This window comes from Narcine bancroftii, chromosome 1 (genome assembly GCF_036971445.1).
Source record: "Narcine bancroftii isolate sNarBan1 chromosome 1, sNarBan1.hap1, whole genome shotgun sequence".
NCBI classification, from domain to species: domain Eukaryota; kingdom Metazoa; phylum Chordata; class Chondrichthyes; order Torpediniformes; family Narcinidae; genus Narcine; species Narcine bancroftii.
Window position 1 is genome coordinate 457,515,638 of NC_091469.1, and position 26,462 is coordinate 457,542,099.

Sequence of the window (26,462 nt, forward strand, 5' to 3'; positions counted from 1 at the left end):
ACATATTTGGCATGAACTGATTTCATTAAGCAGCTATCTGGAAATCCTAGAACAGCAAAGGAACAGACCCTTCAGCCTACAATGTCTGCACTGAACATGATGGCAATTTAAACTAGATCTCTTCTGCCTGCCAATAAAGGTGTGGAGTTTTGCATTTCACTTTAGCAAGTAAAAATTAAGTGGTGGGCAATGGCACAATAATTTTTATCTCAGGACAAGTATTTACAAAAGTGTGCTTTGCTGATAAAATATTAGGACTGAAAGCAGAGTGTAAATGTTGTCTGAGTGTTTGGTTTCTGAATATGGTTGACTTTTCTGAAGTGATCAATAATGCAAGTGTGTTAAAACATGTCCTTACTGGCATTCGTTAATTTTGTCACAAAGATGATACAATAGCTGAAATAAGTTAAAATATATTTTGTTTGTCAGCACAAGTCAAGGTATTAGAAGAACATATTGACCTACTTATGAGGTAGCCTTAAACATAAAGGACAGAAGTAACTAAGAAAAAATGTAACAGTTGTATTTGAATTTCTTAATGTTATTGTACATGAATTACCATACTTATCCCATCAGTATATCTCTATCTCTACTGGACAATGCTAATGAATGAGATAGGATAAAGATTAACAATACAAGTGGTGGTGAGTGGGAAGGGGTGAGGTTTTAATGTTGTCTGTACATGAGTACTCATTGTAGCGAACAATGTTAGTTTCCTGCACAGCCACTTGAGTACTTGAAAGAAAAACAGAAAATGCTGTAGACACTTTGCAGAGCAGCATGTGTGGAAAGGAAATAGTTAACGGTTCAGGTTGAAGACCCTTTGTGAGAACTGGGTGAGCATGAAAAACAAATAAATTTGAATATGTTAGTATTCAAATAGGTCAATGGGTTATGCTGCGGTTAAAGGGTTTTAACACAGAGAAGTGAAATATGTGGCTGTGGTGCATGCTCAACAGGGCAGGCTGTGCAAAGAGAGAAGGAAGAATGGAGCCATTATCATAACTGGGTGACTTACAGCAAAGGTTTCAGTTCAGAGTTTTGCCATGTGATTTTCAGTTGTAAACTTTCTAGCTGTAATCTGGTAGGGGCATATATTTGCTATTGTCATGAGCCCAAAGGACTCCAAAACCCAGCAGCAATAGACATTCACCAAGACAAGTGGCTTTCAAAACAAAAGTTATTTTTAATCAACTTCAAACATGAAAATAGAATCAAACTTTAACTTAACTCTATTCTTATACTATACTCTATACTAACTCAAATTACCCCCTTCTAATTCTAAGCGCACGTGTATGTAGTGTGTGTGTGTGTGTGTGTGTGTGTGTGTGTGTGTGTATTTAAGAAAAGTTCTTTGGTCCACAGTTCAATCTCACTTCTCCTACTTCCAAGTTCTCTGGTTTCAGGCATACCGTGCACAGAATTTAACAAGTATAAAGTTCACCAGGCTTGGTGCTTGAAAGGTAAATGTTTACCACACAGGAAGGTTCTTGTAGGGTTTGCAGAAAGAGATATTTGTTGTTCCAGGATTTCCACAACTGAGGTACCACCATTAGTCACCTCAGTGCCTCGCTGATGAAACTTACCTCATCAGGGTTTTTCAGATGGTAACCTCTTTCTTTCAGGTTACGACAGGGCTCCTTCTGTTCCTCTTACTCCAAGAGAAACATCAGACAGATAGCACTTCCAGCCATTCACTGCTTTTGGAACTTTTCATCAGTTCTTCCTGGATTGCACTGTTCAGTGTTACACACACACTGACTGAGAGAGCTTGTGTCTCCTCTCTCTCTCTCTCTCTCTCTCTCTCTCTCTCTCTCTCTCTCTCTCTCTCTCTCTCTCTCTCTCTCTCCCCAACTGAAACTTCCAAGAGAAACATGGGGCTCACTTGCAAAATCCCCACCTTCTTCAGCAAACAACTGGAGTTCTTACTTCTGCTCCCATCTGTTGTTAGATAAACAAAATTCAGGAGTGACCTTTCTATGAGCACTTAGCAGAAAGGGTACTTAGAGAGCCTGATTCCAGCAAGACAATGGTCAAGCATTTTATGAGCATAAAATGTGCATAACATTTTCCAAGAGATCTTTAATATTTCTTCAGTCTTTCAAATAAGATCTGTTTTAAAATGTGTGCATGTATGTGACCTACTCTAAATCTTATAAATTCTCCCCGAATATTAATATTGTTACACTATTGTATTGCTTGGATTTGTCCCCACAATCACTATTTACAGGTTTTGTCAGAAGCAGATGTACGCACCACAAAATGTATTTGGTTTATCAAAATAGTAATGAATAATTGAATAGGACAAGGGAAAAGACTAATTTCCTGAATGAAACTGGGCCATTGTGAGTATTAGGTCATCTTCAGACCATTATGCCTGTTTATATCTTGTTTTCAAGTTTCAAATTCCTAATTTTAAGTAATCTGCACCTTTTCCTCTCCTCTTCATCCACCTAAATTCTCCTATGCACACTCTTATTTCCCAATCATCCCAAGCTCTCCTTCCCCATCCATCCATTTTATGTCTGTTTGATTTAAACAATCAAATAATCATATTTGTTTCTGATGTAGTTAATAAGGCCTCCCAACTGCACCTTCTTCATTTCCTGCACTTTTGCCCCCACTCCCTCTCATCTCACGTAGAGTTCCTCACTTCCTCTCCTTCCACACATCAGCCTCCATATTCAACAGATCACTCATAATTTTCACCGGTTTTAATAGGATTCCACACCTTCCCTCTTCTTCCCTTGCAGCATTCCAAAGGGGTTCTTTCCTCTGCAACTTCTTGGTGCACTCTTCCATCTCCAGCAACTTTCTCATCACACTTTCTTCCACAGCCTCAGGTGGTGAAGAACCTGCTCTCTTATTTCCTCCCTTCCCATCATCCACGCAACTAAAAAGCCCTTCAAAATGAAACAGCGATGAAGTTTCTTCCAATTTAGAGCATTGCATTCAGTTGTTGATAATTTGAATTTGGAATATAATTGAGGTTCATACTGCATAACAAAGAGAGCTTGTCACAGCTCGGTAAAAGTTTAATATTTTAATGTATTAAATTGTGCTATGATGGATCTCACCATGAAACATTTTTCTCAAAGAGAAATGATAATAATGTGAGAGGACTAAGGCCATGTTTTGTAGAAATTCCTTGGGAGAATTTTGAAAGCAGAGTGCCATCACTGAGCACTTTAGTGATTCACTGCCAATACTTGGGCCAGCAATGAATTAGGATGTATGGCACATGGAGGATATGGATGGATTAGCATGAAACTGAAAGTCAATTGAAAGCCTTAGGAAGCTGAGGCATTTGGGGTGAAACGGGGTGATCTTTTTTTTGCAGGGATTTGTACAGGTCAGGACATAAGATCACTCTTATGTCTTAGCTATATGACTTCTCTTAGCTATAATTAACTAAGTTTATAAATGTTATTTTTCAAAGACAGAAACATTAGGGAGGAACTATTGCAAAACCATTTATTTTTGAACCAGGATAACTGTGAATATTTATAATCTATCTATATTTTTGTATTTATTGCATTATTGCAGTTCATTTTCAGTTGGTTTTGTAGTTTTCTTTCATGAAGTACTTGTTCAGTTGCAGCAAATAAACATTTCAGTGCATAGAGTGTATACTTTCTACAATCTATATGATAATAAACTCCATTACCAATCAAAAAATAATATTTGACAATGAATATCAATAACAGATTTTATTCATGAAAAAAAACCATGCCTTATAATGTGGGAACAGGTTCATAAGTAAATTCCTGGGGTGGTGGAAAAGGGTCACAGTGAAATGCTTGGGGTCAGGGGAAATTTTTAGCTGTAGAGAAAGAGAGAGAATACAGTTCTACAGTTCAACAGCAGCAGTTTGGACTGGAACAGGACAAACTTGTGGGAAAACCCCATTTTGAATATGGTTGTGAATTCTTAGTTCAGCCTGTTCAAATCCCTTGTGGTCCAGACAAGAGGAGATGGCTGGCTGTATAAGGTTTCAGTTGAAATAAGGGAAACAAAAAAGAACTCTGTGATGACCTGAAAGAAAGAGGAAAACCCTGATGGGACTAGTTTTTTTGGCAAGTCACTGAAATGGCTGATCAGAAGGAATCAGTTGTGGGTTTCCAACGAGCAACAAATCTCTCTCTGAAAACTGACAAGAACCTTCCTGAGCGGTAACCATGTAACTTTCAAGCACCAAAACCTGGTGAAATTCATAAATGTTAAATTCTGTGTACTGTATAAGAATTGCCTGCAACCAGTGAACTTGGAGGAGTGAGAAGTGAGATTGGACTGCAAATCAAAGAACTTTCTGAACTTATACGCACATCACATACATGTGCGCTTAGAATTAGAAGGGGGTTAAATGAGGTTATGTTAATAGTAATAAGTTAAAATTTGATGCTGTTTTTAAGTTTAAAGATAATTAAAAGCAATTTTTGTTTGAGTAACCATTTGCCTTGGTGAATTTCTATTGCTGCTAGGTTTTGGGATCCTCTGGGCCTGTAACAGTGTAAATGGGCGACATGGACTCATGAGCTGAAATGGCCTGTTACCGTGTTGCCTAGCTAAATTTAAAAAAAAATAAGGAACACGCAAGTGATGCCATGTTCATTGTTTTGGGAATTGTAGATTATTCAGAAATTGTTATCAGATTAGAAATCCAACATTGTAGCATGCCATGAGTGATAGTGAAGAGAAAGGCTGTTTGTCATTGGAGGATGTTCCATAGTGATGAGTGAGAGTGGAGAAAAAGCTGTCTGCCATTGGAAGATGGATCTTTGCAGTTAGGCGATGTGCTGTGCAGGATTTCTTACTATATACACTTCATATAAGGATTTCCAGTTATGTTTTACCCATTCACCAGTTGTCTTTGAAGGGCTCCAGACTTCAAGTGTTGCATTATTTGATCAGCCTTGTAATAATTAGACAGAACCCTATACCTGAGGAAAAGCAAACACTTAAAGTGCTTAACTACTGTTGTCCTCAGAATCCTGGTTTTAAAAAGGAAAGTATTTTAAAAAGATGGGTATTTTATCTGATTTGTGCCAAATCCAGCATCTCCTACAATCAATGGAAACACTAGGTGATGATATTATTGGATCAAACCCAAATATTCTTTTTATTGTAGAAAAAGTCTCCTATGTCCTAAGATCACCAATCTTAATAAACACCGTTTTGGTTTAGGATGAATGTTCCTCACAAAACCAACTGCATCAAGGTATCGAAACATTCAGGAGGGATGCAGATGGGAGAAACTGTGTGAAGAAAATAATTTTGGCATGACTAACCTGCCCAGAAGAGTCCAGGGAAACTGGGTGAGAATGAGAGCAGAGAGCAACCTATAGCTTCATTAAACTGATGTTAACATTTGGGAGATCGCAATGAGAAGTTGGAGGGACTCATGTTAGGTCACAGTCAAGGATTATCTTGAAAAATAGTTTTCTAACCTGAGACACTGATTGCACATTTCTCTCCAGGGATGGTGCTTAACCCTTGAGACTTTCCAGTTCAAGATTCCAGCCTTGCAATTCTTTTGAGATACCATTTGATGCTACTTTTCAGTCATAAATTATTCCACTCCCAATATCTTGTGAAACACAAAAGTCTGCAGGTGCCTTGATTGTAGTAAAACACTAAAATGCTGGAGGAACTTAGCAGGCCTCAGTGCATCCATACTTTTAGGCCTGAAACGTTGGCTATACATTATATCTGTACTGATATATTGTATAGCCCTTATCAGTTACTGTATATCTGAGTCTGGCCCGTCCACTAATGACTCATCACTTAATTCTCCTCCCCTTTTGCCCTGGCCATAAAGGTCATGTTACCTCCCCCTTTCCAGCAGTCCTGTACTTGGATCCGGTCAAGCCGAAGTCTTGTGTGCATGAAAGCCTATTGTTCCTGCAGTCTATGACTCTGTGCCTGTTGATAGAGCCTATCAATATCTTTACCTTCTCTGGACACTTCAAGACCTGCTGACTGCCTCCAGGATTTTGGTGTTTCTAACCACTCCCAATTCTTGGTGGTCTTGCAATCTTGAACCATTTATTGTCCAGCCTTTCTACCAGATCTGACTTTCTATAATTACTTCTGTAATACTGAGGTCTGCAATTTTAGCTACAGAGGGTTGAACTGAACAAGATGCTTATTTGAAAAAATCCATTTGAAAAAGCATCCAGTAAATATTTATTTTAAGTGTTTACAGTTTGTGAGTTGTCGTTTTGGAAACATTTACTACTGCCCATGTCTTCTGTACAGAAAGTGTCTAGATCTCAAGTTGGAAACTAAACTCAACAATAGGACCGGGATCATATTCAGAACTTTGTCAGTGATTTGGGAATGTTGAGCAGTTTGACTGGATGAAGCTTAGGCCCTCTGCATATTCTTCCTGGAAACAGGAAGAGAGTTGAGTGGGGTGGGGGGAGCAGGAGTTTTCTTTACAATTATGTAGAACTGCCATTCTCAACCTTTTATTTATGGCTATGTCCCCCTGAGAACCCTGCTGACAGTTTATGGGCTCCCTTCCCTGTTAAACAGTCGTTTTGGTATTTTCCAGTACTGTCGTTCTCTCCTCCAGACAACATTAAAAAAAGAACATCAATATATTTATATTACATGAGATTAAAAGAAATCAAGGCTTTTATTTAAATGTGCTGTGGCCACATTGAGAGTGGCTGTCTTGGAACATAACAAATATAATTTTTTTTGAATTTGCCATTTCGTTTCGTGCACAAACCCAACGCGCGGCCCTGAATCTGGAACTCTGTAGTTACTATTTTTGGTTGGAGAATTCTGCCCTTAGACTAAAAATACGAGCGCGTACGGTAAGTGATGGCAAAAGGAATGTCCAAGGCTGCCGTCAGCGTTGACGCTGCTTTCTGCATGCAATCCTCGGGCAAAAGAACGACAATATTTGCATTCAGAGTGGCGGCTGCTGCCTTCCTCGCATTAACTCGGACCCGGGATTTGGGCGGAACGGGGGTAACGCCCGGGGGTTGGGAGAACGGGGTAATAGGGTAATGCCCGGGGGTTGGGAGAACGGGGTAATAGGGTAATGCCCGGGGGTTGGGAGAATGGGGTAACAGGGAAACGCCCGGGGGTTGGGAGAACGGGGTAATAGGGTAATGCCCGGGGGTTGGGAGAACGGGGTAATAGGGTAATGCCCGGGGTTTGGGGGAACGGGGTAGCAGGGTAATGCCCGGGGTTTGGGGGAACGGGGTAGCAGGGTAACGGCCGGGGGTTGGGAGAATGGGGTAATAGGGTATTGCCCGGGGGTTGGGGGAACGGGGTAGCAGGGAAATGCCTGGGGGTTGGGAGAACGGGGTAATAGGGTAATGCCCGGGGGTTGGGGGAATGGGGTAGCAGGGAAACGCCCGGGGGTTGGGAGAACGGGGTAATAGGGTAATGCCCGGGGGTTGGGAGAACGGGGTAATAGGGTAATGCCTTGTGGTTGGGAGAATGGTGTAATAGGGTAATGCCCGGGGGTTGGGTGAATGGGGTAACAGGGAAACACCCGGGGGTTGGGAGAACGGGGTAATAGGGTAATGCCCGGGGGTTGGGAGAATGGGGTAATAGGGTAATGCCCGGGGGTTGGGAGAACGTGGTAATAGGGTAATGCCTGGGGGTTGGGAGAATGGGGTAATAGGGTAATGCCCGGGGGTTGGGAGAACGGGGTAATAGGGTAATGCCCGGGGGTTGGGGGAACGGGGTAGCAGGGTAACGGCCGGGGGTTGGGAGAACGGGGTAATAGGGTAATGCCCGGGGGTTGGGAGAACGGGGTAATAGGGTAATGCCTGGGGTTTGGGGGAACGGGGTAGCAGGGTAACGGCCGGGGGTTGGGAGAATGGGGTAATAGGGTATTGCCCGGGGGTTGGGGGAACGGGGTAGCAGGGAAATGCCTGGGGGTTGGGAGAACGGGGTAATAGGGTAATGCCCGGGGGTTGGGGGAACGGGGTAGCAGGGAAACGCCCGGGGGTTGGGAGAACGGGGTAATAGGGTAATGCCTGGGGGTTGGGAGAACGGGTTAATAGGGTAATGCCCGGGGTTTGGGGGAACGGGGTAGCAGGGTAACGGCCGGGGGTTGGGAGAATGGGGTAATAGGGTAATGCCCGGGGGTTGGGGGAACGGGGTAGCAGGGAAATGCCCAGGGGTTGGGAGAACGGGGTAATAGGGTAATGCCCGGGGGTTGGGGGAACGGGGTAGCAGGGTAACGGCCGGGGGTTAGGAGAACGGGGTAATAGGGTAATGCCCGGGGGTTGGGGGAACGGGGTAGCAGGGAAATGCCATGGGGTTGGGAGAACGGGGTAATAGGGTAATGCCCGGGGGTTGGGGGAACGGGGTAGCAGGGTAATGCCCGGGGGTTGGGGGAACGGGGTAGCAGGGTAACGGCCAGGGGTTAGGAGAACGGGGTAATAGGGTAATGCCCGGGGGTTGGGGGAACGGGGGTAGCAGGGAAATGCCCAGGGGTTGGGAGAACGGGGTAATAGGGTAATGCTCGGGGGTTGAGGAACAGGGTAATAGGTAAATTCCCGAGGGTAGGGGAATTGGGTACAGGGGAAATGCCTGGGGGTTGGGGGAATGGGATAACAGGGAAATTCCTGGGGATTGAGTGGAATAGGGTAACAGGAAAGCACCTGGTAGGGGATGGGGTAACAGTGAAACATCCGGGGTTTGGGGTAAATGGGTAACATGGAAATGCCTGGGAGTTGGGGGGACGGGGTCACTGTAAAACGCCCAGGGAAGGTGCAACCGGGTCACAGTAAAACGCCCAGGGGTCAGGGCCACAGGGTCACAGGATAATGCTCAGGGTTTGGGGGAACGGGGTAACAGGGAAATTCCTGTGGAACGGGTTCATAGGTAAACTCCCAGGGGTGATGGAACAGGGTCACAGTGGAACACTTGTGAATTGGGGTCACAGGGAAACACCTGAGGGTCGGGGTCACAGGGAAATGCCTGGGGGTTTGGGGAACAGGGTCACAGGAAAACATCTGGGGTCTGGGGGACAGGGTAACAGGGAAACGCCTGGGGGAACATGGTCGTAGGTAAACAGTGGGCTGGGAGAACAGGGCCTCAGGGAAATGGATGAGGGTTTGGGGAACAGGGAAATATCCGAGGTTTGGGGGAATCGGGTAACAGCGGGAATGAAATCAGAGGTAAATGCCCGGGGTGGGGGAACAGGGTCACAGTGAAACGCCTGTGGACGAATGGGGTCACAGGAAATCGAATGGGGACTGGGTGCACAGGGAATGGGGTAACGAAACTCCCTGGGTTTGGAAGAGAACAGGGAAAAAGCCTGGAGGTCGGGGGAATGGGGTCACAGAGAGACGCCCAGGGCCAAAGGATGGTGGTTGGAGGCCACGATGGCGTTAATATGGTCGGGTGAGTTGGGCGTCTGAAGCCAGGCGTGAGTGCCGAGCTTCCCGGGCGGGGGCTGTACCCCGGGTTACAACCAGACTGGCATTTGAACGTAATTCGGAGCAGGAGTTAAACACTAAAATCTGTAGGCACCGTGATTGAAACTCAACAGGTCCAGCAGCGTGTCCTTTAGAAAGCAAAGGTAAAAAGACACGACCGACGTTTCGGGCTTGAGCCCTTCACCAAGGTATGTAATTCGGGGCAGTCGCGCAACAAAGTGAGTGAGGGCTGTCGTGGGTGGGTGGAAACACTCCCTTTTCCCTCTGGCGCCGCCTTTCCGTCCCCGGTCTGCGAAGTTAGAGTGGGTTCGGTCAGCACGATGTTGTCCCAACGCCCCGTGGAAGCAGCAGAGAGTTAGGCTCGGACTCCAGCAGTGGGAACATGTACCTCGACGGCTGGGAGGAACGTGAGGAGGTAAGAGGACGGGAGGACGAGTACAGGCTTAGTTGCGAGAGAGAGAGAGAGGGGGGGAGAGAGAGAGAGGGGGGGAGAGAGAGAGAGGGGGGGAGAGAGAGAGAGGGGGGGAGAGAGAGAGAGGGGGGGGGAGAGAGAGAGGGGGGAGAGAGAGAGAGGGGGGGAGAGAGAGAGAGGGGGGGAGAGAGAGAGGGGGGAGAGAGAGAGAGGGGGGGAGAGAGAGAGAGGGGGGGAGAGAGAGGGGGGAGAGAGAGAGAGGGGGGGAGAGAGAGAGGGGGGAGAGAGAGAGAGGGGGGAGAGAGAGAGGGGGGGAGAGAGAGAGGGGGGGAGAGAGAGAGGGGGAGAGAGAGAGGGGGAGAGAGAGAGAGAGGGGGGGGGGAGAGAGAGTGAAAGAGAGAACAGCCATCCTGAAAAGAGAGGATCATCTGGAGTGCCTCTTTCTTTATTTGTCAGGAGTTGGTGGCCTGCGACACTCGCATTTGTTCGGGTGATCGAGAGATTATTTCTTAAAAAGCTCACTAGTTGTCTTTCAGTCTCAACTAACTGACTTGGAAAGAAAACACACGTAGTATATTAATTTGGGTAAACACAGACCCGGCTGGAAATGCCCGGGAGAAAGCATTAAACGGACGACAAATGCTTGACTCGATGAACATTTTCAGCATTTTTGTGCTTTCTTTTAAACTCTGTGTCCAGACGACATTCTTTAGCCAAGTTTCTTTTTTTAAAAAAAGCAACAACTACAAGAAATAATCACATTTTCTTTTTAAAAAAAAAATCCATACATGAGCTAAATAGTGCGGATTCTTAACATGGAAATTGAAAGCAGGAACACAACAGGTTTGAAAGAATAACTCCTGTTTCTGTTGAGTTTATCCTCCCCCACCTCGCCGCCCCCCGATTTCCAGAGCCCACCAATGCGTGGGCTTCAGATGTTGTGTGGCCGGTCAGGAAAATGCTTTCGTGAATTGTTGGAGGTCGGGAATATCGAGTAAATCCTAGGCACAAATGGAGGTCGTTCGGCCCATCGTAAGCAGGGCAGCTGTGTGTTATTGGAAAGAGTATCAATCAATCTTTTGAAGCTTGTGGTTTCTTGCCAATTTCTGGAGCTTCCTTCTTTTGCACCAATCCTGGGCCAGATATAGGAGGGAGATCTAAAGGTATTTCCTGACTTATTCTGAGATGATTTTGGATGATGAATTATTTTCCATACATTTATGTTCGATTTGCACCTTGCAGCAATATTTTTCTTCTCCTTTATTTGGTCTTTTAAATCCATTAAACATTTCTGGCCAGCTAGATCCAAGCCTGGTCTTGAAAATTGAATTGCCCATGGAAACTGCTCATTTTGTATCTTCTTAAAGCATCAATTTTCCAATGGGGAAATTTAGCCATCTCTGTATCAAACCATCCTGGTGGCATCTAGGAGTGAAGTTGTTCCCTTTAGAGGCCATATTGCACTTCGAGAGTGTTCCAGACATTCCATAGTTAACCTTCACCTCATGGAATCGGCTTGCATTTGTAAGATTGGGCTGCAACTTGATGTAACATTAAAGATCTTTATTTTTAATAGCCTGTTGCATAAGGAAAGCAATGAGTCTTTATTTGCCCATGAGGGAAATTCACCATAGGGAATTACAAAGTACAGAGAGCAATTTCATTGGACACAACTAAACAAGCTATAATTATAACCCATGCTAGATAGAGATATTCAGTAGATAAAAAAGCAACAACAGTACCTACCACCCCTTGATCTAGTGCAGTTACAGTACCAACATCAATAAAGGGAAGAGAAGCCCAGTATGATGATGCTTAATCAGTGCACACCTCAGAAAAATGGCAGCAATGCCGAACCTGCTGTAATGTCAGCGCTGCTGCTGTGCAGACCTGCTGGGAGTGGAGTCGTAGTGCTCTCTCAGGGTCTAAGCACCCAGTCCGTCTGCCGTCATCTCTATACACCCTTTAAATGGTCTGCTAAAGGAACCAACAGAAGTTTTATTTAAAATTCCATGACTGCACGGTCTGCACTCAAGGTAGCAGTGCTTATGATTGGTAGCAGCCATGAGGGGTTGTAACTCTAGGAAAGTGGAGGACTGGTTCAGGGCACCAGAAATCAGGGAGACCATTCCACCCCCAGTCTGAGAAGGAGAAACAGAGGATGCAACTCATGGGATGGTGACTACCACGGTGGACCAGCGAGGGGCTCTGTGGTGGCAGAACACACAGGTGGTGAGCAGTTGGTGACTTGAAGCGAGAAACCCATGCAAGCTGTGTAGGCTGCTGGCGACTGCCATCAAGGGATTCTCGCCAGGTGGTGGACTGCTGGAGATTGGCTCGAGACTGGCTGAAGGGGTATCAGAACCGGGACGTGAGAGGGTGCCGAGGGGGCTGAAAGGTTCTTAATTGTATTGGAGGTTCGGATCTGGAGCTCGGGTTGCTGATGTTTAGGATTGGACTCGAAGGCTGCGGGAGCGCTGGAGACAAATCCACGGGCACCTCTCTTTTGCTTCTCTTTGACTGTAAGAGGTGGTTCAGGCAATTTCTCCCAATGGTGAATCTGTCTGCTTTTCAGCAGATAAAAGAATTTTGTGTAATATGACACTTTATTACATGACAATAAATTGAATCTTGAAAGCTTTGTACCCATTACTGGCAGCAATTCTGAAGCGTTGTCTCTGGCTTGTGACCTGGAGTGGAACTAGGGTTCATTCCTTGGGGAAAAGAGACCCAGTAGCTTTATACTCCCCCCACTACCACCGCTGGTCAATAGATTAACACAGCTAGTGGCGACCTGTAATCTTTTGAAAAGGCTAATTGCAAGGTGAGTGCTCAGAACAGGTGGTCTTGATTTTGTTTGACAGCTGTGGTGGCTTCCAACAAGGTTCTTGCAGGATAGGTCACACAATCCACATTCTGACCAGGTTCCAGTCAGATGCACCACATGGCCCTCTCCAATCCATGTTCCGACCAGGTTCTAGTTTGCAGAGATCACGTTGCTCTCCACAAGCCATACAACATGGACAAATTTAATTTCAAAAATATCAGTTATAATTTTCAGTGTAAAGTTAGGTAAATAATTTTTCTTTAAAGTATTTTTAAACCCAGTAGGATTATATATTTTTTTGCAATTAGGATACAACTTAATTGTTCATTATTTACACAAGTTCACCCCAGGAGCCAATGCTGCCAGGCCATATTCCTCCAGTGTTCAAGGAGAGGCCAATTTTAAATGGAACATTCTTCTCGTATTATTATAGTCAGCAGTGGCTTTCCTCCAGTGCATGGAAGCAGAAACAGCTCGAAATAAATAATAAATTTAACATTGACCAACAATAAACTTTTCATTCAGAATTGAGTGTTCTGTGGATTTGAAGTCATGATCTTTTTTCTCCATCAGCCAAAGTCAATGTTGGGCCATTAAAAATAACCTTGTATATATCAACTTTGATATCTGCCTTCACTCAAAAGTAGATCCTGGGCACTTCTCCTCATTTAGCAGGATCTCATCATGAAAACCTTCACTGCTTGAGGTTGTTGTTGCATCGTGGAGCAGATTGATAGAGGTCCTTTGTTTTGTGAATGGTATATTTAAGGGCCATCATCTTGTAAGCCTCATGAGATGATGACTTGAAGCTCAGCCTCTGAACCTGCAGAAAGGCAAGTGTTATCTGAGCACTGTGGCTCCACAACTGAGGCAAGTTTGACCGAATTGCACTCGGCCATCTCTGTGGGACAGGTCACATCATCCACATGCCTGATAGCAGAACCTTGACACATCCTCAATCTTGAGCTTTTTATTTTTTTAAATTTTTAATATATGTCAATTACATAATAAATCAATTGGATACAAGTAAGTTCATACAGAAGGGAGAAAAAAGGGTAAATAACAAAATATGCATAATTACATTAATGACTATAATAACTCAATCTAGTAACAAACATAATGAATACAACCACGTCAGACCCATTTATTAGACATTTAAAAAAAAAAATAAAAAAAATAAACTAACCTATCCCCTCCCTCTAATCAAAGTTACCTCTTTTATAATGAAGAGAAAACGAAATCAATAATGATGACCCCTGGAGAATAGACCAAGAATTACCAAACATATGGTAATTATTGATTCTTCCAATTTAAAAAAATACTAAGAATGAGCCCCATAATTTCATAAATTGAAACTTTTTGTCTTTAATATTATATCTGATTTTTTTATAAATATAAATAGGACGTTACATCATATAACCACTGCATACGAGTGGGGATGAATCTCTTTTCCATTTCAATAAAATAGCTCGCCTGGCTATAAATGTAATAAATTATTATAATACATGCTATTAATCCACCAGGAAAATAAAATGTTATATTAAATAACAGATCACGAGTCTTGATATTAAAAATTCGCAGAAAATCCGAAAGTGTGGACTGAACAAAATGTTTAATTTGTAAATATCGTTTTTTTAAAAAAAAGCCTGTTTGGAAGATTCAATTTGGCTGATAATTGTTTGAAAGATGAAAAATTATCTGGGTTTCAGAATCTAGATTACAAAGAAAGATTAAGAAACTTAAATCTTTATTCTTTGGAGCGTAGAAGGTTGAGAGGGGATTTGATAGAGGTTTTTAAGATTATGAGAGAGAGAGAAAGAGTTGATATGAATAGGCTTTTTCTATTGAGAGCAGAGATTTAAACAATAGGTCATTAGTTAACAGTAAAGGGGCAAAAGTTTAGAAGTAACATGAGGGGGAACTTCTTTACTCAGAGAGTGGTAGCTGTATGGAATGAGCTTCCGGGAGAAGCAGTGGTGGCAGGGTCCATTTTGTCATTTAAGAAAAAATGGGATAGGTATATGGATGGGAGGGGAATGGAGGGTTATGGGCAGGGGTGCAGGTAGGTTGGACTAGAGGAGAGTACTTAGTCAGTGCAGACTAAAAGGGCCAAAATGGCCTGTTTCTGTGCTGGAATTGTTATATGAATAAATAGATCCTTGAAACTTTGGATACCTTTTCTTTTACCATTCCTTGAAACTTGCATCTAACAAAGACGTTTGAAATGGATGGTGATCAAAAATGGGATGAGCCAGAGAAAAACTGTTAATTCCAAAGAATTTCCTAAACTGAGCCCAAATTCTGAATCTATTTCTCAATGGGTTATTAAAATAGTGAAAGAAAATTTTCAATATTTAGGAATTACAATTATAAAAAATTATTAAAAAATGACTGAAAGAATTTCTGGGTATTGTTTGATAGGATTAAACAATCATTATTGGGTTGGTCTCCCTAACCTAATTACAATGATGAGATGTATTAATTTGATTAAAATAAATATTTAACCTAAATTTTTGTATCTTTTTCAAGTGTTACCAATTTTTATTCCCAAACCTTTTTATCAGCTCGCTGGATTCGGCTATTTCTACGTAAATTTGACAAAGGTGGGGGAAAAAAACCACGGATAAACAAAGCCCATCTTCAAAAGGCCACATTAAATGGAGGATTATCACTCCTGGATTTTATATGCAGTTGGGCAATTAAAATACATAATTTACTTTTATTATTACATTTCAATAAGTCAGTGAATCCCCCTTCCTGGGTAGAAATGGAATTAAAGTTTAAAAAAAATGTAGGATCCTTTTTACCATTTTCCTTTTCCAAATCAACAAATAATCTGTTGATGAAATATGCTGAGCTTCGATACAAATAGATGTTACAGATTGAGAGAGGAGAAGCCTCAAGGATATACTCAAAACCTTCCTGACAAAATATCTTATCCCCACTGATTGCTGTGAATCCCAAGCTAAAGACGTCTCAGAGTGAATAAGAAATAGGATGGCACTTCAGGCCATGTGTTGCAAGTACCTTTTGTAAATGGTGAAAGAAGTGCAGTTCTTCACCAACCTCCTACCTACCTCTCCCATTCTGTACTGCTGCTCATATGAGGAAGTGATGGCAGTTCCTGCATTAGCCTCTTCAGTCACACATAACCCGGATGAAGAGTGTCATCAGTGAAAATGAGGGAATATCTAAGAGGGAGAAGAAAAGTTTCCAGTTCATATACCACCTCAATCACTTGAAGTGACAATTCAAGCGTTACTGGGAAGAAATTGTACAGAGCATTTGGAGAGTCTGCAGAGAGATATAGATAGGTTAAATGGGTGGACAATGGTCTGGCAGGTGGAGTACAGTTATGGTAAATGTGACATTATTCACTTTGGAATGAAAAATGAGATTCTTTAAATGGCAGCATGGTGCTGTGAAGGACTTGTTGGAGGGGTTGTGGATGAATCACAGAAAGTTGGTTTGCAGGTGCAGCAGGCTCTGAAGAAGGCAAATGGAGTGTTGCCCTTCATTGCTAAGGGGATTGAATTTGGGGGCAGGGAGGTTATGCTGCAACTGTACAAGGTACTGATGAGAGTATATCTAGAGTACTGTGTGATCTCCTTATTTGAGGAAGGATGTATTGGCTTTGGAGGTGATGTAGAAGAGGTTCACCAGGTTGATTCCAGAGATAAAGGGGTTACCCTACCAGGAGAGATTGAGTTGTCTGGGGTTGTACTCATTTTATTTTGGAAGAATGAGATCTTATAGAAACATAAAATATATGAAAGCATAGATAAGTTGTATTCCTAGGTGGAGGAGTCTTGAACTAGGGAGCGTAGCCTCAGGATAGTAGATTTTGAACAGAGATGAAGAAGAACTGCTTTTTCTAGAGTGTGGTGAATGTATGGAATTCGTTGCCCATTGAAGCAGTAGAGGCAACGTCAGTGAATAGATTTAAGACAAGGTTGGAGAGATTTTTAAAAATGAGGGGAATTAAGGGTTATGGGGGGGGGGGAAAGGCAGGTTGGTGGCCCTGAGCCTATCATCATTGAATGGTGGAGCAGGCTCAATGGGCCAGATGGCCTACTCTTGCCCTTATTTATTATGTTTTTATTTTTGTATATTATGCTGTCCCTAACACTGTAATGTCAGAGTGTAAATTTCAGGATTATTACTGAAGTACAGTAACAAAAGACTGCGGGAGTGACAGATGTTGAGAAAATATTTCTCTTTGTGAATTTTTGAAATGATGATGTACTTGAATTAAAAACTACCCGATGTGTTCTCTTCTTTAAGTACAAGAGAATTTTGCCCAGAGTAGGGGAATCAGCAACCAGAGGACATGGATTTAAGGGGGACAGATTTTACAGGTACCTGAAGGTAGTGAGTTTATGGAATAGGCTGCCTGAGGAGGTCATTGAGGCTGATATTGCAATGTTTTTCAGAAAATGTTGGATGTATACCTGGAAAGGATGGGCTTAGAGCAGTGGTTTTCAATGTTTTTCTTTCCACTCACATACCACTTTAAGTAATCCCTATATCATTAATGATCTGTGATTAGTAAGGGATTTCGTGAGTGGGAAGGGAAGGTTGAGAATCATAGCTCTAGATCCAATTGTTACTTAAATCCTTTGCTTGATAAAACTTGTAATTGGCCCATTTCCTTTGGCGTTATGAAACCGTGCACATAATGAGTCAATTAGGGATGATTAAAATAGTGGTTTTCAAACCTTTTTCTTTCCACCCACATACCACCTTAAGCAATCCCATACTAATCGCAGGGCATCTATGACATAGTATATGTTAGTGGAAAGAAAAAGGTTTAGATCCACTGGATTAGAGGCATATGGGCCAAATTGAGCCAGGTGGGACTAGTATGGATGGGACATTTTGGTTGGCATGTGCAAGCTGGGCCAAAGGCCTGTTTCCACACTGTATGACTTTATAAGTGACCATTCAGGCTTTATTGTGCTGTCATTGCAGAGACATTGTAGTGTCAGGATGTCAGTTAAATGAATTTTATTCAAGAGCAGGAACAAACTGCTGCAAGAATGATAGACAGTGAGGAATCCTCAGTCTTGTAATTGTTCTTCATTTAACTGAAAATTCATTTGAATTGTAAAATACCTTGATGAAGGGCTCAAACCTGAAATGTTGGTTATGTATCTACAGCCCCTTTTCCACTAGCATCCCAGTTAATTGGCTGTGCAGTGTCCCAGGATAGGAAGCCAATTTGTGCTGTTTCCACTGGGCCACCTTTAACTGACTTCTTTTCCACTGAACACACTAATCCCTGGGAATCGAGTGTCCTACCTTCAACCGGAAATGGGTGACTTTTTGCTGTCCTTTTCCCACTGGTTCAATTAGCATACCGGCATCAGCTGATGCTGGAGATATGAGTAGAGGTAGAGGCCGTCGGGCCATGGCGTGAAATGCCGGCATTTGACGCTGGTGTGCTGACTTTCCTTTTCCACTGGACCCTGTTCCAGTTAGTTCCCCATTAATCCCAAGGACAATGTGCCAGTGGAAAAGGGGCTTTTATCTTTTGTATATAAAGTTCACTTTTGACCTGCTGAGTTTCCCCATCTTTAGCCCTTTTTCCACTGGCATCCCAGTTGATTGGCGGTGCAGTGTCCCAGGACACTGGGCCACCTTTAACTGGGACACTGACTGCTTTTCCACTGAACACAAATCATCCTCCGGGGATCAGAGAGTCTACCTTCAAATGGAAATTGGTAATTTTCGGCTTTTTTTCCACTGGTTTAATCATCATGTAGGTGCCAGCTGGCACATGGGATATGAGTAAGGGTAGAGGCCCTTAATCCCTGGTGTGACATGACGTTGGCGTGCTGATTGGTTTCCTTTTCCATTGGACCCTTAACCGGTTGATTCCTGGGACATGGTGCCATTGGAAAAGGGGCTTTAATCGCAGAACTTGTCCTCACCCTCAATAATTTCTCCTTTGACCCATCCTACTTTCACCAGGTCAAAGGGGTAGCCATGGGTACGCGCATGAGCCCCAGCTAAGCCTGCCTTTTTGTTGGCTATATCGAGCGATCCATGCTACGAGCCTACACAGGCAAGGCCCCTCAACTCTTCCTTTGTTACATTGATGACTACTTTGGTGCTGCCTCATGTACCCATGATGAGCTCGTTGACTTCATCTACTTTGCTGCAAACTTCTACCCTGACCTCAAATTCACTTGGTCCATCTCTAGCAACACTTTCCCTTTCTTCAATCTCTCTGGAGACAAACTCTTGACAGACATCTTCTACAAACCTACCAACTCCCACAGCTACCTCAACTACATCACTTCACACCTTGTACCCTGTAAGGATTCCATTCCAATTTTGTAATTCCTCCTTCTCCATTGGATCTGCACCCAGGACAAGGGCTTCCATGTTAAATTATCGGAGATGTGGTCTTCCTATAAACAATGTGGCTTTCTCTCTACCTCTATTAAAGCTCCTCTCGTTTGCATATCCTTCATGGCCTGCACATCTACCCTGGCCCCCACGTGCAATAAGGACCTGATTCCTTTTTGTCCTCACCTACCACCCCACTAGCCTCTACATTTAAAATAAAATCTTCATCCACCATTTTTGCCTTCTACTACATGATCCCATCACTAGATACATGCTCCCCTCTCCACCTACTGCAGGGACCACTCCCCCCGTGACTCTCTTTTCCACTCCTCCCTCCCCACAAGTTGTTCCCTCGATGCCTACCCCTGTGACCACAGGAGATGCTCTACTTGCACCCACACCTCCTCCCTCACCCCCATTTGGGGTCCCAAACAGTCCTTCCAAGTGAAGCAACTTTTCACTTGTGAATCTTCAGAGGTCATCTACTGCATCCAGTCCTCCCATTGTGGTCTTCTCTACATCGGAGAAACTGGGCAGAGAATGGGAGATGGCTTTGTTGAGCACCTCGGCTCTGTCTGCCACAATAGCGTTGATCCAGTGGCCACCCATTTCAATTCCCCATCCCATTTCCTGCTGACATGTCTGTCCATGGTCTTGTGCACTGCCAGACTGTGACCACCCGCAATTGGAAGAATAATTTCCAACTGGGCACCCTCCAATCGAATGGCATTAATATTGACCTGTGGCTTTCATTAAACCCCCACCCCCTACTTCTTCCCCTTGTCGCCTTCCTCCAGTTCTGTCTTTTAGCACAGACATTCTCAATTCTCACCTCTCCCCTTATCATATCCAATGAACACCTTTTGTTGGTCTTGACTCCTCCCCCAGCCAGCATTGCCTATACTCTTTGATTTCTTGTTTTTTGCTCATTCTGCTTCTTCCTTGAAGAAGGACTCAGGCCTGAAACGTTGGCAGTACTGTATATCTTTGTCTCCTATGGACGCATAGGAGACGCATCCTGTGTTCCTCCAGAAATTTGATGTCTCTTTACTACAATGACAGCAGCTGCAGACTTTTGTGTTTCCCTCGACTATTTATGTACCCCTGTGGAAGGTAACAGAAACTGTTTTGGTGATCCACCACATAAAGGCAAACTGTTCCTATGACTCTGGTTACAGGGGAATGGAGAAAAAGACATTGGTTATTTCTACAACTGTGCACCAATGCTTTTCCCCTCCTGAACCTTTATGTCCTCAGTAAGAGTCGTCATGTCAGGGACTGCTGCTATGAGGTGGGGGGGTGGTGGTGGAATACTTCTTCTCCTGCTGCTAGTCCAACATTATATGCCATGTACCATAATTTTTCTGTACGGGCCACACAGGGCTGGACCCCTGGGTACTCAATAGTCTCTGGTACTGGGCATGTGGCAGTATTAAACTGTGAACTTTTATTAACAACATATGCACACCCGCATGTAAATTGATTTTATTATAATACAAGTTAACTAAAAATAACTACAACTACTGAGGGTTGAAACAAACAATATCTTCCACCCCTTGCGACACTCAACTCAGAAGATATTCACAAGTTAGATCTGATGTAGCATTAGAGGAGCATGTGAAAGAGAGCCCATACCAACCAAAACATCTCTCTAGCGCTGTTCCTGATTCTCAGCGACTCGAGTAGTTACCTCAGCAAGAGACCGAGGGGAAAAAAAGTGGCTGGGAGCACACGGTCAGGATTTCCATCCGGCACCTGGGGACTGACCCAGGTCCTGGTTCATGCAACTCCAGGTGACCAACAGTAAGGTTGTGTCGGCAGGTCTGACATTCAGCTACATGGGGAGGGGTGGTGGGAGTTGACAGTGACCTTTAACCTCTTGCAGTCCAACCAGTAAGGTAACCTGCGTTTCAAAAAATGTAGATATATAATTATATATTTGTTGCTGATGCTATTTTTACAGTGTTGACATTATTGCTGAAAGGTGTTAGGTCTGCTTTGTTCATGAATGAGTGAGACAAACACCAGACTGAGTCGAAATCAGGGTTCTTTGTTCTTTATTACCGGATTGTAACACTTGCAACTAACCATGTTAGTCGGAGAATGCATTCTGCCGTTATCAGCAAAATGGTGATTTTTTATACCCTTGGATACATGCTTAGAACATCATCATATCATTACTTGTCCAATGACTAAAACTGTTGCTATCCTTTCCCTGCTAGCTTCCTGCCTCTCAATCCATCAATGTCTCTCTTATCTTGTAAGTACAAGGATGCATTCACATCTTGTTACAGCCCTGTACAGGGTAACTCCTTACACATTCCCATCTCATGATGTTTTACCTTACAAAGGATGGGAGAAATTTTTGAGAGATCTGCGTTTGAGATTGAAAATCTGGCAAGAAACATCACTAAGAATCCATGAAAACATAATCAGTGAATTTGGCACACTGCCATTTTTTTGGGCCCGACCATTGCTGTAATGGTGCAGGACCTTCACGTCTTTGTTAGAATAACATATTATTACAACAGGAATTGACAGGAGTAAGACTAAATAATGTTTACTTGTGTAACACTGGTACTGAGTTAAAAACCAGATTGATACCAGTGCTTCACAAAGATGGCACCTGCCTGCATATTTTGGTCTGAGGATTTTACACTGCCCTATTTTTTTTGAGGTATTGATGAAAATTATTTTCGATATCTTACCTTAAATGTCATTTAGATATGGGATGTTTCTTTGCCATTCATGTGACCCCCTGCATTATGGTGTTACTGTGAGTGCAAACAACACAAACAGGAGACAATTCTTTAAAATGGCAGGAGGAGTCTGAAGTGAACATTTTGACTAAGACTTGGATGGAATCCAGAAACAGTTGATTGTTCAAAATGTGAGCATAAACTTCCAAAGGGCCCCTCAAACCACTTGGCAGGGCCCAGCAATGCCTGATGCCTAGTATTATAAAGTGCTAAAATGGTGCAATGGAATGTTGCATCAAGGTTACTAAAATGTAGATACTTAACTAATCCATAAATCATTTTCAGGAATATTCAGTTTATCAATTTTATAGTTGCACAGTTCAGCATTTTTTTTTGTATCCCGAAGTGTCCTCTACAGAAATAACTACTGTTTGCTCGAAATGACTTAGGTTTCAGAAATGACCATGTTGTCACTATTGTAAGATCTCAAATCCATGACGAGAGAGAACCACTTAGCTTCTGATCTTCTACTTTTCACTTTCTCTATGTTGGTGGATGCTTAGCTCTGATTCTCAAGAAAGAGAATCTTCATCAATCACTCTGTCTCCTTGTGTCGTCAAAGCAATGAAGAAGGCATTTAACGTGTTTGCCTTCATTGACCAAGGCAATGAATACAGGAGTAGGGACTCCACGCTATCACTTGAGCATGACCGAGTGAGACTGCACCTGGAGTACTGTGTGCAGTTCTGGTCACCCAGCTATAGGAAAAATATAAAATCTTTTTACAGTATAACTCCGATTATCCAAAATTGTCAGGACCTGGCCCATGTTGGATAAACATTTATTTTGGAGAATTGGTCATTTTTTTCAAAACATAGCCCTGTAGCAACAGCAAATCGCTTGTATCAATGGTTAAACAACAAGGGAAGGCTTTTTAAGCATTAAAATAATGTTTAATTCTCACCAAAAAAATGTTGGCTGCCACTGATCACCGACACCTCCCCACTGAGGCCCCCACTACTGTTTGGAGCCTGAGGTCACCGCTGCACCTGAGAGGCCACTCTCCTTGATGACGCCAGGACAAGGAATTATTCTGACTGCTTGTGGCTGGGAGACAGCGCCGTGCAGTTTGAGAGGGAAAGTTGGAGAGAAAACTCAATAGGGGAATGTAAAGAAGAAATGGAAAGAGAGAGGGGAGGGAGTTACCTGAAACAAGGGCAATTGTTCTAATTTCATATTGAGTGAGAATTTTTTTTCAATCTGAGGTCAATTCGGCTCTGAAAAATTTCAAATAAATGAGGATTTCTGATTTGTTTAGGATATACTCGTTTATCTGAAATTTGAAAAAAAAATCAAAGAAATGAGGATCCAGAGAATCTGATTTTTGGATAATCGGAGTTGTACTGTGTTTTTCTTTATTTTAATAATCCAGCCCATGGAGGAAAAAAAGAAAATGCCAACCCTATATGTTTTGGAGGGGGGGGGGGGGGAGGAAACCGGAGTTCTGGTGAAACCCCACGCAGGTCACGGGGAGAATGTACAAACTCCTTAGACGGTGGTGGATTCAAACTCTGTTTACTGGTGCCGCATTGTTGCACTAACCGTTCTGCCCAGTTAATTAATAGCTAAGCTGGTAAGGGTGCAGAAATGATTAGCACATGGAACACTACAGTACAGGCCCTTCAGCCCATGATGTTGCGCTGGCTTATATATTCCTACCCAAAAATAACTAAACCCCCTCTCTACCTCATAACCTTCTTTCCTTCTTTCATCCAAATGTCTATAAGTCTCTTAAATGTCTCTATTGTTCCACCCTCTACCATGACCCCTGGCAATGCATTCCAGGCACACACAACTCTGTGTTTATATTTTAAAAAATCCATAATGTCTCCCCTAAACTTTCCTCCTTTCACTTTGTACAGATGTCCTGTGGTGTTTGTTATTCCCGCCTTTGGAGAAAGGTCCACTCTATCGATAGTCTCTTTCACATTTGCAAGTGATCTCAGGAATTAACCGTCAATTGGCCTTTAAAGTGTCTAGTATGAAAGCAAAATCAGCTCAACGTCGGCGTCAGATGATGTCCTCTTACGCCGGGGATTGATGGCCTCAACCCTTCGTACAATTCCCGGCGTCTGCAGATGTCAGCATTGCAATCAGGCATTATGGGATTGAAATGACTCAATATTTTGCATGAGTGCAGGAACATGAAGGAAGAAAAGATTAAAATGAAGGTATAAGCTTTGCTGTGGGAAAGTCACAGCGGGAGAGAGAGGAACAAAATAGCAATAAATAGCAATAGCAAACAATTTTTAAACAGCATGGGAAAATTGGTAGCACTGGAGCGCACAATTTATGAAGACAGGATGAAAAAGCAATGGTGGACCTGATTTCCCAGAAGGCTGTGTGGCAGAGAAACCCCTCCATGCAGCTGGGCATACAGCCATTTCTCTGCCACATGGAATTCTGGGAGGGCAGGTCTGCCATCACTTTTTCACATGGTATTTATAAATTGTGCACGATAGCGTTACCAACTTTCCCATGCTATATAAGTTGTGCACTATTGCTTGCACTTTTGCACAGTCCCTTATAAAGGTTATATAGGTCAGCACAACAGCAACAGGGGTTGAAGGGTTTGTACATAAAGCTTTAATGAAATAACTAAATGCATAGAGCCTCTTGTTTGATCAAGAACTGTGTGGCTTGGGGGAGGAGTCACGAGATGGAGTAGTGGCCGGACGGTGAACTCCAGCCCTCTCCAGAAAAGTCGGGAAAAACAAGAGAAAACACAAAGGCACAGAAATAAAAGTTACAGAAAAGTGAGTATAAAGGTGGAAAGAAGATGGCGACAAAAAAAGAAAAGTCGAAAGCAACGGTAAGAAGAGAGGAAGAGAAGACAAAGGAGGAAAAAGGTGAAGGCCTTACCTGTCCGAAGAGGCCCGCTGCGGAGAGAGAAACCCGCTCCCTCAGGTCGGTAAATAATGGACTACAAAAATGGCTCGCAGAGCCGAACAAAAGTGCGCAACCGCGCATGCGCGAAGTTTCGCGCATGCGCGATGCGAATGAAAAAAAACACACCGACGGGAGGGGGGACCAGCTGGGGAGTCGATCTCCACAGCCGGCAACGACAGCTGCAGAACACCTGCAGCAAGAAGAGACCACAGAAGACAATAGAAACAAGATAGAAGAGGAGGAAAGGGCAGCAAAGAAACAACAGATGGCCAACCCAGAGGAAGAAGAAGAGGAAGAGTATGGTGAAATAGAAGAAGAAAAGAGAGGCAAGGTAAAGGATATACTTGCTCTTATTAGAGGATACATGGAATCATTTAGAGAATGGCAAACACAGGAATTTAAGGATTTAAGAAAAAGAATAAACAACACAGAAGAGAAAATAAATAAAATGGAGATGACCTTAACAGAAATGGGAAAGAAAATGGACAAGATGGAAGAGCGGGCAGTAGCAGCAGAAATGGAGGTAGAAGACTTAAAAAAGAAATTGGAGGAATCTAATAAAAAAACTAAAGAGACACAAGAACTACTAGCTCAAAAAATAGATACAATGGAAAACCATAACAGAAGAAATAACATAAAGATAGTGGGCCTTAAGGAAGATGAAGAAGGCAAGAATATGAGGGAGTTTATAAAAGAGTGGATCCCTAAGACCCTAGGATGTCCAGAACTACAGCATGAAATGGAAATAGAAAGGGCACATAGAGTATTGGCCTCTAAACCACAACCACAACAAAAACCAAGATCTATTGTAGTAAAATTCCTAAGATATACTACAAGAGAAAAGGTACTGGAGAAGACAATGGAAAAAGTAAGAGAGGGCAACAAACCACTGGAGTATAAAGGGCAAAAAATCTTCATTTATCCAGATATAAGTTTTGAACTCCTAAAGAAGAGAAAAGAGTTCAATACAGCAAAGGCGATTTTATGGAAGAAAGGGTATAAATTTATACTAAAGCATCCAGCGGTATTGAAAATATTTATTCCAGGACAACAAAACAGACTATTCGCGGATCCAGAAGAAGCACGAAAATTTGCAGAACAATTACAAAAATAGACTGAGGGAGGAAGACGGGTAATGAGAGTTAAAATGATCACGACTGATATGTATGTGGGTAAAGACAAAAATAGACTGAGGGATGAAGACGGGTAATGAGAGTAAAAATGATCACGATTGATATGTATGCAGGTAAAGAGGTATAAGAGTGAATAGAGACAATGAGCATACATGAATGTATCTGTACTTAGAGGAAAATATGGATAGTATAGACAAGAATTAATAAGGGAAGGTAATGGAATAGAGAGAATAAGGAGGGAATTAAAAGAGGGACCTTTGTGACATATGAAAAGTGAAATCTTTTCTGGGGGAGGCGGGGTGGGGGGAAATAGCGGTCACTGCAAAATCAGTTGACGCTTGCGAGTGGATTCGCAAATCCAAATGGAGAGGGGAGATGTGGTTGTCCGACAAGGGATAAAGGACAACTCAGGAGGTGAAGGGGAGATTGGGGATAAATAAGATAGAAATAGGAGAATAAGGAAAATGTTAGATGTTGTAGGAATGTTGTCTTATAAAGAGTTGAAAATAAGAAAACAGAAATGGAAAAGGAGGAAAGGTAATGATGGAAAAACGGAAAGAGAAGATAAACAAAATATAAAAGGGCTACGCTGAACTATATGTCTTTAAATATTAATGGAATACATAACCAAATTAAAAGGAAGAAACTACCAAATTTAAATGAATAAATGTATTC

General features: G+C 42.8%; 1 protein-coding gene across 5 annotated transcripts in view; it reads left to right on the forward strand.

Annotated features, from left to right (window-relative positions):
- LOC138751826 (voltage-dependent L-type calcium channel subunit beta-2-like) overlaps positions 1–26,462 on the forward strand; it is a 313,138-nt gene that overhangs the window by 122,148 nt on the left and 164,528 nt on the right. The window contains exon 1 of one of the 5 annotated variants that reach the window (XM_069914660.1): positions 9,708–9,828. The exons of the other annotated variants lie outside the window; for them this stretch is intronic. Coding sequence (XP_069770761.1) covers positions 9,796–9,828 — 33 coding nt within the window. The 5' untranslated portion in view covers positions 9,708–9,795. Of the gene's footprint in view, positions 1–9,707; positions 9,829–26,462 lie in introns of those variants that run through there. 5 annotated transcript variants of the gene reach the window in all.